Source organism: Aulonocara stuartgranti, assembly GCF_965226115.1.
Source record: "Aulonocara stuartgranti genome assembly, chromosome: 3".
NCBI lineage: Eukaryota > Metazoa > Chordata > Actinopteri > Cichliformes > Cichlidae > Aulonocara > Aulonocara stuartgranti.
This window is the reverse complement of record NC_138941.1, coordinates 11,745,259-11,757,937: the sequence shown is the minus strand read 5'-3', so window position 1 is coordinate 11,757,937 and position 12,679 is coordinate 11,745,259. Positions and strand designations below refer to the sequence as shown.

The 12,679-nt window shown below is 44.7% G+C and overlaps 2 protein-coding genes across 2 annotated transcripts in view; both read right to left on the bottom strand.

Annotated features, from left to right (window-relative positions):
- Nucleotides 1-12,679, bottom strand: part of LOC309702178 (uncharacterized protein) — a 240,971-nt gene that overhangs the window by 137,921 nt on the left and 90,371 nt on the right. The gene's annotated exons all lie outside the window — the stretch shown is intronic.
- On the bottom strand, nucleotides 6,758-11,010 carry LOC309697267 (neoverrucotoxin subunit alpha-like; the record flags this gene model as incomplete). Its single annotated transcript, XM_082519045.1, has 4 exons — nucleotides 6,758-8,452; nucleotides 8,601-8,647; nucleotides 10,011-10,184; nucleotides 10,994-11,010. 4 exons carry the CDS (start codon nucleotides 11,008-11,010, stop codon nucleotides 7,920-7,922), a joined length of 771 nt encoding a protein of 256 aa, XP_082375171.1. The 3' UTR covers nucleotides 6,758-7,919.

The window sequence follows — 12,679 nt, the reverse complement described above, 5'->3', positions numbered from 1 at the left end:
GGAGATTTGGTAATGTACGGTAAGAGAAAGTGTAACAACAAAGTCTTGTGAGGTAATGGCAGTCCAATGCTCCACAAAGTGACTGGTAACTGGTGCAGGCCAGTGAGTGAGTCAGAGAGTGTGTGTGTTTGTGTGTGTGTGACAGAGTTCAGTGAGACCGTGGAGGAGAGAGGGGAGAGGGGGCAGAATCGGGAGGGAGTTAAGCTTCCTGACAGCCTGATGGATGAAGCTGTCCTTCAGCCTGCTGGTCCTGGCCTGGAGACTCCGCAGTCTCCTCCCCGACGGCAGCAGCTTGAAGAAGCTTTTCATTGGGTGCGTGGGATCAGCCGCTATGCAAAGGGCTTTTTTAGTGAGACGGGTGCTGTATGTATTTGTGTGTCATCTGCATAGCTGTGATAGTTTATTTTGTTGTTGTTTATAATCTGTGCCAGTGGGAGCATGTAAATGTTAAACAGAAGGGGTCCCAAGATGGAACCTTGGGGAACTCCACATGTGATACTTGTCTGCTCAGATGTGAAGTTACCTATTGATACAAAGTATTTCCTGTTTTCTACGTATGTTTTGAACCAGTTTAGTACAGTTCCTGAGAGACCTGTCCAGTTCTCCAGTCGTTTGAGTAATATGTTGTGGTCAACTGTATCAAATGCTGCACTGAGATCAAGTAAAACTAAGACTGACATTTTTCCACTCTCTGTATTCAGACATATGTCATTAAACACTTTGGTCAGAGCGGTTTCAGTGCTGTGGTTCTGTCTAAAACCTGACTGGAAGGCATCGTAGCAATTATTCTGTTTTAAGAAGTAACTGAGCTGTTGAGAAACTGCTTTTTCAATGATCTTACTTAAAAATGAGAGATTTGAGATCGGCCTGTAGTTGTTCATTTGTGTCTTGTCAAGATTGTCCTTTTTCAGTATAGGTTTAATTACAGCAGTTTTTAGTGGTTCTGGAAACACACCTGATAATAAAGAAAAGTTGACGATCTGTAACAGGTCTGACTCTAAAGTCTTTGAGACCTTTTTGAAAAAACTTGTTGGCAGGACATCTAAACAGCAGGAGGAGGAGTTCAGTTGACCTAAGATGTCCTCCAGGTCTTTGCTGTTAATCGGGTGAAACTGTTTCATGGTGTTTAAACAGTTTTTTGGTGGACACAGTACATATCCTGGATCTGCTGTTGATGTACCAATTGCTTGTCTAATTTTTTGGATTTTTTCTGTGAAGAATTTGGCAAAGTCATTGCAGGCCATGGTCGAATGAAGTTCAGCTGCCACTGACACAGGAGGGTTTGTTAGCCTGTCAACTGTAGAAAATAAGACCCGAGCATTATGGCTGTTTTTAGTGATGATGTCAGAGAAGTAGGACCTCCTTGCATTCCTCAGTTGTAAATTATAATTGTGAAGTTTCTCTTTATAAATGTCATAATGAACCTGGAGGTTTGTTTTTCTCCATCTGCGCTCAGCTTTCCTACACTCTCTTTTTTCATTTTTCACCAGTGTGGAGTTTCTCCATGGAGACTTTTTCCTTCCAGAGATAACCTTCACCTTAATGGGAGCAATAGTGTCCATTACATTTAACATGTTAGCATTGAAGCTATTGACGAGCTCATTGACTGACCCTCTGGACAGGTCAGGTGTTAATGGGAAGACCTGGTTAAAAATTGCACTACTGTGTTCAGTTATACACCGTTTTGTGATCACTGTTGTTGATATATTTGTGTGGGCTGAGATTTTACTATCAAAGAAAACACAGTAATGATCAGACAGGCCCACATCAGACACAGTAACCTTTGAAATGCTCAGGCCTTTGGAGATCAGAAGGTCAAGAGTGTGTCCTCTATTATGTGTGGCCTCTGTTACATGCTGAGTCAGCCCAAAGTTGCCCAGAGTGTTACTCAGGTCTTTAGTCCCTTTGTCCTGAGGGTTGTCCACATGAATGTTAAAATCCCCAACAATAATTACACAGTCAAAATCAACACAGATCACAGACAGCAGTTCACTGAGGTCATTAAAAAAGTCTGTGCAGTATTTGGGAGGCCTGTAAACATTAAGAAACACAACTTTGGATGGGGCCTTCAGCTGTAAAGCCACATATTCAAAAGACTGAAAACTTCCAGGAGATAGCTGCTTACATTGAAATGATTCATTAAATATGACAGGGTATAATATGATCTACAGCAGTATCAACTACTTTGATTACATATATAAGGTAACATATGATAACCGAATAATCTCACAAAGGTCAGCAGCACATGTAGTTGGGACAATTCTTCAGTCGCACAAACTACACAATGATTTTCCTCCAATGACGACTTTTCACTTGCAGAAATGGTCCTGTGTGATTTCCAGGCTGTGATATAAAAACTAGTTCCTAATGGCAGCGACTCACTCAGTAAACATGTGTTTCCTTCACCAACCTCACACACAGATCCAATAAGATCAGGAAGTGGGCAGTATAGTACAATATGTGTTATTTTGTGCTGCACTGCCCAAACTAAAGATCTGCTGAAGTGTTGGAAATGATCCAGATGTTTATTTTGGACGATACAGCAGAAGATCAGACATGAAAGTGGAGATAACACAGAAGACCTGCAGCAAAGGTCAGAGGTCAGACTGGGCCCTGGATTCAACAATGAGCCAATGATCATCAAGCAGTGACTAAAGCAGAGCCCTGACGTTCTGACATTCATCACACAGTCAGAACAAATGTCTGCTGATGACTTCATCTCATGAAACGACTGATAGATGTCAGTTCATTGATCAGCTGAGCTGCTGATCTTCATCGTCACAGAAACATTCAGCTTGTTTCAATCAGTAAATAACTCCCACTACTCCCAGTTTGAACTGTTCCCACTCAAAATGCTGTGAGAACAATGATCATCAGCCCATCAGACAGTCCAGCAGCATTTATGATGATGTCATGATGTTGAAGAGGCTGCTACGGTGGCCTCCCATGACCCCCAGCCTCATCACAGCTGAGATGCAGACATTTGAAAACATTCAGCAGACAACTGAATAACAGTCCAACACAACAGTCTGTGTGCAGACACACACTGACCTTTCATATAGTCAAACACAGCTGGTTGAGTCATTTCTCTGTGAGTCTAAAGTGAATCTAGTATTTGAAAGTCCACTTCCTGTATTTGTTGTTGAAGACTTCTTCAGCTTCTTCTCAAGGACATCAGCTGCTTGTTTGGCAGCAGAGGCAGTTAAGAAGCTTCCTGAAAAACACTGAACAGTGAGTTCACTGTGGCATATGACAGATTCAGCTTTCTGTGTGCAAATGTGTCTGTGTCGACCTTTCAAATGCTGTTGAATCCAAAACATCAGCGGCTCCTCGGCTGCTCACTTCATGCACTTCTGTCTGTGTGACAGTCCAATGACATCACAGCTGTTTCCAGCCCCAGTGTCTCAGGACTGGACACCTTTAAACATGTCGAGGATCAAACAGCGTCCAGCTAAACACACATGAAACTATCAGAGCTGACAATCATTCCAATAACATCTAATGGTTCATGTATGTAGACACAGGACTACAAGGAAATGGCTCTCAGCATCTGGCTGTGGGAACACATGAGTCCCTGTTTGTGTTCAGATTGTGTGCATGTTTTAGACGTGTGTCACATGTAGAAACACAACAATCCCACAATGACACACAGATGTGTTTGACACAGCTGTGCAGCTGTAAGTTGTTTCTAATGATTCATTGAAGCTCTTCTAACATTCTGGAGACGATCAGTACATGAATCTGTTCAACACGACAACAATTTGACTTCAGTGTGAACGTTTGCATTAAATAACCTTCTTCATCCAGCTGACAGCATCTTCATCCTATGATGTGAACAGTTCCTCCTGTTGATGACAAACCTCTGACAGGATCTGCTTGAGGAGCTTTTTCATGTGCAGCTCTCTGAGCTCAGGGCTGAGCTGCTGTTTCATCTTTAAGAGCTGCTGCCTCCTCGCCGGACTTGTTCTCCTCTTTTTCTCCTAATGACACCATTTCTGCTTCATATAAAATTCAATAAAGATGCTGACATGTATCTGTAGCAACAACATCATTGAATCTAGAACAACTGGAGCCAAACCAGTGGCTCTGCTGGGATCACTGGTGAGCCAACACTTCCTTGTTGATGCAGATTTCAGGGCTTCCTTTTGCTCCTCCGTTATAACTGTTCTCTCTTCTCAACACATGATGACACAAAGGAATCAGCAGTGACAAAGATGATGCTGAAGAGAAGCACACACTTCACACATATAACAGAGCAGTGCAGTTACACACACCTCTGCTCGACATCAGGCCTCAAACAAAGACACAAAACACTAACTTGACTCTAAACAGAAGAAACGAGCAGCTGTTTCTGTTCTGTGCTTATTTATATTTGACACACATGCTTCTCTTTGTGCAAACACACATCGCACTATAAGGGTAACCTCGCACACAATGATTGGACAGCACAGTGATGATGCTGGGAGATCCTATACGCAGCAACACAGAAACACTGAGAACTTTAAACAATGATGGAAAGTGTTATAAATGACTTGTTGGCCTCTGATCTGTCACAAACAGCTGAAACGTGTCTCTCATGAGTCACATGAAGGTTTTTGACACAAAGGACAAAAAGTAGCTGCAGTCAGTTTGTGTCATTTTTATATTTATTCATCTGGGAGAAAAATCTGAGGGACATTAAAATGTGTTTTCAACAGAGACAAGAACATGAATATAACAGAACAGGTAAATGAACATGTTTCAAGTAAACAGCTGGACTGATCAGGTCCAAACACAGAGTGATAAACTTGTCAAACAGCTGTCATATCTTTATATAGAAGCTCTTTATAAATGCTGCTCACTGCAGTCTGTTTACTAATAATGTCAAAGTGTTAGAAACACAGAAACATCAGAATGGTCTTTGTTCACAGAAACCTGTCTGGGATCCTTTGTTGTTCTTTTGATGCAGAGTTACATTATAAATATAAAGAGTTATTTCAGAGTCTCATCAGTTTTCCTGCATGTCTTTATTTAACACATCAGCAGGGCTGAAGCTCTCATGTTAAACACACACTGATCTATGGACACGTTCATGTGTTTCTAACAGAACCAGGCTGTTATCAGCCTGCACTAACATTATGTCACACACACTGAATGTAACAGTGACAGTTTACATCATCACACAATCAGCTGTGATTGTTTCACTGTCATCAAACGAGTCAACAGGAAGTAGAATCAATAGAAACCAATCATTTACTGACAGCATGTCTGATGGAAATAAGTGCAGATTATGTATGAAGTCTAACTGCACACAGTAACTGTGTTACAATAAGGACTTAACAGCGCCCTCTGCTGGAGTGTTTCAGTACTGCGTTAACTAGAATACACCACCTCCTCCTCACACCACCTGCTACAGCTCTACTCTTCTATGACTACAGTCATCCACAGCACTGATGTGAGGTCACATGGTTCATATGTAAGGAGCACAGCTGACCTCAGGTCAGTTTAATGACTGTGAGCAGCAGCTGTGTTATTGTCACTGTGACAGGGAGACACTCTCAGACACAGCGCTCATGTCAGCTTGTTCTCATGCAGGAGGATCAGGAGCTCCATGTTTGTCTTTCTGTTTGAATCATGATGTGTTTGTGCCATCAGAGTCTGTCATGAGTACTCAGGGTTTCACAGCAGCTCTTCTGGATGCTGACGAGGACTCCAACCTCATGTTTCACCTCTCTGAGCTTCTGATGTCTGTGAACACTCGTGTTTCTTCTCTGGGCTCATCTGGACAAAAACACCTTTCTGTGTTTGGCTGCAGCCTCATTCTGACTGACAGGAAGTGTGTTATCCATGAGCTGCACTTCTGTGAGGAAGTTTCCTGCTGTGTTTCCTGTCTGTGGACAAACACGAGTGTTCCAGCTGAGGACTTGGTTCCTTCCACCTGTCCATACAGGACATCACGCTGTCTGCAGCTCTGTAAATGCAGCTCCAGGTCCTTCCACGTGCTGCTCTGTATTTGTGCAGTTTGTAGTGTGTCCTGGGAAACGTAGCACACATGGTGTTCTTCTGCTGTTTCCTCCTTTCACTGAGTGTGAAACACTGACGCTGTGCTGTTGTTCACAGAGGGGAGCTGATTCTAGCTGCAGCTGGACTCTGTCATCTAACTGAATGTGTTGGTGCTGATCACGGGGCTCTGAGGGGGGAGCAGCAGGAGGACTCTGGATGCTGACGTCAGTGTATCTGTGGAAGCTCCCACAGCGTGTCTGTCATTCAATATTGTGCTGTATATTGTATCTATGCAAAGATGAACAGACTGTGTGTTCACTGGTCTCTGTGCTGCAGCTCTGATGTCATCATCACTCCCTCCTCCACCCTCAGCAGTCCCAGCATGCTGCTGTGGTGCACCCCACCCTCACTCTACACCTGAGCCACAGACCACACCCTCCACCTCAATATACACCACAGTTTTCTCTGCTGTGGAAATGAGATCAGGAGGAAATCATCATTATTATTATTTAATAAACGCTCACATTAATGTGGGCTTATTTGTTTCATATTAGAAACATTAGTTGAGTGTTTTTAGTATAAAATGGTCAAAGTCCCTCTTTTTGCTCCTCCCCTCACCTGTGGATGGGCGGTGCTGTTACCGTGGTGACAGCTTGGATGTGTTTCAGTCCTGCCTGGTTATCACTGCAGGAATCTTTCACATTTATTACAGGTAATAACTCTGATTTTTCTGTGTATTATGAACCATATGTATCCTGATACACACAGAGATGGATGAGCAGAGGTTTTTTTTGCAGTTTATGTAGTTACTATGGACTTAATGCATACATATTATTAAAATTAGGGCTATAACAGTTGTATTGATGTATAGCAACTTGAAATGCTCCCACAAATGGCTCCACAGCATGTAAAAATATAACAAAAGCTCTGGCGGACTTGGTTCTGTGGTCAGTCTTAAAGGGTGAAGTTCAACTCTGTAATCTTCACTGTGTCACAGAGTTCAGTGAGTCCCGTTATTCACAGTATCAATCAGATCATCAGAGAACAGCTGATCAGCAATCAGTGGTGCCAACAGCGCCTCCTGTGGTGAGAGGATGCAATAATGCAATGTAGCATTTTTCCACTCAACACTTGCAGTCATGGAAACTGTCTGTTGGATCTGTGTGACGTTGCTTTCTTGGTTAGAGTTCCTCACAAATGTCCAGATGATTCTTCTAATGAGGCGTCGACCATGTTTGCAGCTCTTTGGAAGAAAACGTCGCCCTTTGCCATCCTTACTTTTCTTTGACTTCTTCAAATGCAGCTGAACTCCAGCTGGTATTTTCTTGGACTTTGCAGCTGTTTCTGGTCATCAGTTCATTCCTGCAAACCTCTGAAGCTGAACAACAATGATGCTGCATTGCTGGCTGATCCCAAAAGGTTGATTCTGTTCATCTGGACGTTTTCAGAAACGTTTGCTCACTGATCAGGTGACTTCTTCAGTCTCAGCTGACTGCAGCTTTACAAGCTTACAAACAGCACATTTGCACAATGACTGAAAGCAGCAGCACCTGATATATATGATACTAATATAATACATATACATATATAATCCATACTAATGATGAAGGAACTGAGCTCACAGTCCATTGTTCATTCAGTGAACTACTCAGTTTATTTTGGGCCTCAGAAATGCTCACTCTGTTTGTACATCACTGTCAGCAATAGACTCATTCTGCTGTGTGGACAGGAACACATGTGACATCACTTCCTGTTTGTTTGTGACTGAAGAGGAAGAAGTTTACAAGGAATCATTTAGAAGAGTTTCAAACATCAACTGATTGAATCCATGAATCTGAAAACGTGTTTGTGAGTGAAAGAGACAGACATGTACAGACTGAACTATCTGTTCAACAGTCAGAGTGTTTCTGTAACAGGAGACACTCTTTACACTCCACTCAGCACAGGGACACTGAGGAACCAGGAGACCAGACTGTAAACCCAGGATAAAGAGTTTGAGTGAATGTGGTGTTGAAGGTGTGGAGGTGGATCAGAGTGTCAGAGGAGACTCTGTAGAAGGACAGAGTGCCAGCAGGACAGTCCACATACACTGCTGCTCTGTTAGAGACAGAGGAGGAGGAGGAGGAGGAGGAGATGGATGTTTGTATGTCATTGTGCCTGACATAACAAGGACCATCATAATCACAGTACAGACTCCAGGACTGATCATTGCGTCCAAACAAACAGTCACTGTCTCCTTTCCTTCTGATGCTTCTGTAACTCACTGATATATCAACGTTTCCTCTCCACTCGACCTCCCAGTAACAGCGACCAGTCAGACCATTTCTACACAGCAGCTGATAAACATCAAATCTGTCTGGATGATCAGGATATGACTGAACCTCCCACACACGTGTCACCTTCCTGTTGTTGTCAGACAGTTGGAGGTTTGTGTTCACTGTGTTTGTGTCGATTGTGAGTTGACAGGAATCTGATGGAGAGAACAAACACAATCCAGCTGCAGTTATTGATCCATCATCTGTTCATTGATTGACACTTTGATGATGACTCCTGACATGATGAAGATGGTTGAATGTGTGCTGCTTTGTTTTCATGAATCCCATTAAAAACACACTTACACTTCCTCAGACCTGGTCTCAACCATCGGACTCCAGCAGGCTCCACCCTGAAAGGAGGAGGGGGGTCAGAGCAGCACAGTCAGCATGCACACATGGACATTACATGGCTCTCACACACACACTGTTACACACTGAGCTCAAAGCTCGGCTCCACTGTTTTATTCAAAGAAATCTACATTTATTTATCAGCACATTTAAAAACAGCTTGAGCCAAAGTGCTGCACAGAGTAGAGAGAAAATAGGAAACATACACAGTAATGACTATAAAGACTGGTCAGGATTGAAAGCTACAGAGTACAAATGTGTTTCCAACCGGCTTTTAAAAATGTCCAGTGTTGGTGACGACCTGATGTGAAGGGCGACTGTTCCAGAGTTTGGCTGCAGCCATCGATAAAGCTCACCTCTGTTTTTACGTCTAGTTCTGGTCAGAAGCTGCTTATCTGCAGACCTGAGGGCTCCACTTGGATTCTTTTGTTAAAGAGAGATAAGATGGAGCCAATCCATTCACAGATTTAAAGACCAACAACCAGATCTGGAAGTGGATTCTACCACGTACTGGTAACCAGTGGAAAAAGCTGGTGATGGGTCGTCTAGCACAGACCCACCGCTGGAACCAGACAATTGATGAGGGAGAGAACTGTGACAGCGCCGTTCCTTCACTTGACCTCAGTCGCTCTCGTCTGCTCCCTCGTAACACTGCTCTTTATTGAGCTTACATGAATATGCACAAGTTCATTATGACGTCTTACACAGGTATGAACAAAGAGTACCAGTCTGTGCATAGTGTGTGTGTGTGTGTCTGTGTGTGTGTGTGTCTGTGTGTGTCTGTGTGTGTGTGTGTGTGTGTGTTCCAGATGTGACCCTGTGACCCCAAAGCTGGTGCTAAGAGTCCAGCGGTCCCCCTAACAAAGGGCTCTTATACTTAACCAGACACAGAGTAGGTGTCCTCCTACACCAGGGGTCTCAAACTCGCGGCCCGCGGGCCAATTGCGGCCCGCAGGACGATAGTTTTTGGCCCCACCTTAATATGAAAATGTAATGTTAGTTTGATAATGTATGACACTTTACAGTGTTGTGGGCGGAGCTGAATTAACCCACCAATCAGGGTGGGATATGGTGTATGGGATATGGATATAAGCTTCCATTTCCAAATGTTAGCTGACACTTTATTATTACACTGGTATCTATATCAGGTACACCTGTGACCTAAATGTTCCTGCAAACAGACTCCTTGGAGACCCCTACATAAATATCCATGAACTATCCAGCTAGACTAGTGTGTCTGTCCCTGAAAATATTCCTGCATGTGTTATTGTTCATGTGTCATCTGCAGGAAACAAACAGGAAGTGAGTGAAAGACACAGGAAATGTTTCCAGCTCTTCCTCCTCTATCAGATTTTCTCTCCATACCTGAGAGTGTCCAGTCTCCAGCCTGCATCCTTCAGTCCAGCCGACAGCAGCTTCATTCCTGAGTCACCTGGATGATTGTAGCTCAGGTCCAGCTCTCTCAGATGGGAGGGGTTGGAGCTCAGAGCTGAGGCCAGAGAAGTACAGCTTTCCTCTGTGATCAGACAGCCTGACAGACTGCAGACACACAAAACAACAATCTATCTGTCAACAGTTGTTTTCTCTTTGTCACAATAACATCTATCCATCCATTGTAACTTTATTTATAAGTGACAATACCCAACAGACAACAACAGTCATCTGAAGCTGTTTAACAGTGTAAGGTAACCGCCTCCTCTGTGAGCAGCACTTGGTGATGGTGGGAAGAAGAACTCCCTTTGACACAAAGATCCTCCCAGTGAAAACAGGCTCCAGGAGGAGCATCTACCATGACTGGTTGCAGGGTGAGGGGAAAGAGAAGAGATGAGCTCAGAGAGACAAGAACAAAACAGAGAGACAAAAGATGGCGCCGAGTATGGTAGCCTCGTCGCGAGCTCCCCCAAGCAACGGCTTTCTTCTGTGTTTAATTTTACTTTTCCTTTATTTTTTCACGAGTAGCACATGTCTCCTTGTGTACGACCGACAAACCCTACTGGACATAAAAGACGGTCTTTCTTATAACTTTCCGGAGTTCAAGTTTTGCAACACGGACGCTCCGTTTGCAGACCCCCCATTCATCTCACCTGAGACGCCTTTGTTCTCTGGCCCTGGAGGCCGCAAACGCCGACGCAGAGGGAGAAGATCTGGCGTTCTGGTTCGACTGAGACGGCGCACTAACAGACCACCGTTACCCAGTTTATTACTGGCTAATGTGCAGTCTCTGGAGAACAAGCTGTGCGAGCTTCGGGCACGGATCTCATTCCAGCGAGAGATGCGGGACTGCTGCGTGATCTGCCTCACAGAAACCTGGCTATCGGACAAGGTACTGGACTCCGCAATACAACTACCGGGATTCTCTGTGCATCGTGCGGACAGGTCACAGAAGCTTACTGGGAAAAGCAGAGGCGGTGGTGTATGTTTCATGATCAACAACAGCTGGTGTGATTATGCCAACGTGCACCCGGTCAAATCCTTCTGCTCACCGGACCTGGAGTACCTGATGATTAAGTGCCGGCCATTCTGGCTACCGAGGGAATTTACAGCAGTGATTATTACGGCTGTTTACATTCCCCCACAAGCCGACACTGACCGAGCACTCAGGGAACTGTACAGCGCGATCAGCAGCGAGGAAACCGCACACCCAGAGGCAGCGTTTATCACAGCCGGAGACTTTAATAAGGGAAACCTGAAGAAAGTCTCACCAAAACTCCATCAACACATACATTTCAACACTCGTGGAGACCGGCTCCTCGACCACTGCTACACCTCTTTCCGGGATGCGTACAAAGCCCTCCCCCGCGCCCCATTCGGCCAATCAGATCACCGCTCCATCTTGCTCCTGCCCACCTACAGGCAGAAGCTGAAACAGGAAGCTCCAACCCAGAGGGCGGTGCACTGTTGGACGGACCAATCGAAGTCTGCGCTGCGGGACTGTTTTGATCACGCGGACTGGGAAATGTTTCACGTGGCTGCTAGGGACATTGATGAGTACACAGACTCAGTCTGTGGATTTATCAGGAAATGCGTGGAAGATGTCGTCCCATCCAGAACAGTTAAATCCTTCCCAAATCAAAAACCCTGGATTAACGGAGATGTTCGCGCGGCACTGGCAGCACGGCACACCGCTTTTGCCTCCGCGAACACATCGGACTACAAAGATAAGATAAGATAAGATAGAACTTTATTAATCCCTCGGGTGGGTTCCTCTGGGAAATTCGATTTCCAAAAAAGCACAGCACCGACAGAAGTTACAGAGTTATACACACACACATATATATAAATACAGAGACAATATAAATAAAATATACGAAGGGGATGAATAGAATAAATAGGAATAAAAATAAAAAATACAAGTGAATTGCACATTTCAAGTATTGAGTCTATTGCACCGTTGACTATTTACAAAAGTATTGCACAAAAGGTATTGCACAGTGAGGTGAAGAGGCACTACAGCTTAGTTGTTCCCTCCTTTGTCCTCCTGTTTCCCCTCCCTCTCCCCTCCAAATATGCACATTACCAACTCCGGAAGACGATCAAAGCAGCCAAACGTGAGTACAGGGACAGGGTGGAACAACAGTTTGACAACCCTCGGAGTATGTGGCAGGGTCTAAACACGATCACAGACTTTAGAGGGAAACCCAGCACACCGCAGACCACGGCCTCTCTGTGTGAGGATCTAAACGTATTCTACGCTAGATTCGACACAGCGAACACCATGAGACCGGACAGTGTGCGCACCGCGGATGACGTCAGTGCGCACACTGTGTCTGAGGAGGATGTGCAGAAGTGCTTCAGGAAGGTGAACGCACGCAAAGCTACTGGTCCGGACGGGATTCCCGGCCGCGTCCTCAGGTCATGCGCGGCTCAGCTGGCTGGAGTGTTCACACACATCTTCAACCTTTCCCTCTCTCTGTCTGTAGTCCCAGCCTGCTTCAAAATGGCCACCATCGTCCCTGTACCCAAATCCTCCACCATCTCCTCATTGAACGACTGGCGACCTGTAGCCCTGACCCCCATCGTGAGCAAATGCTTCG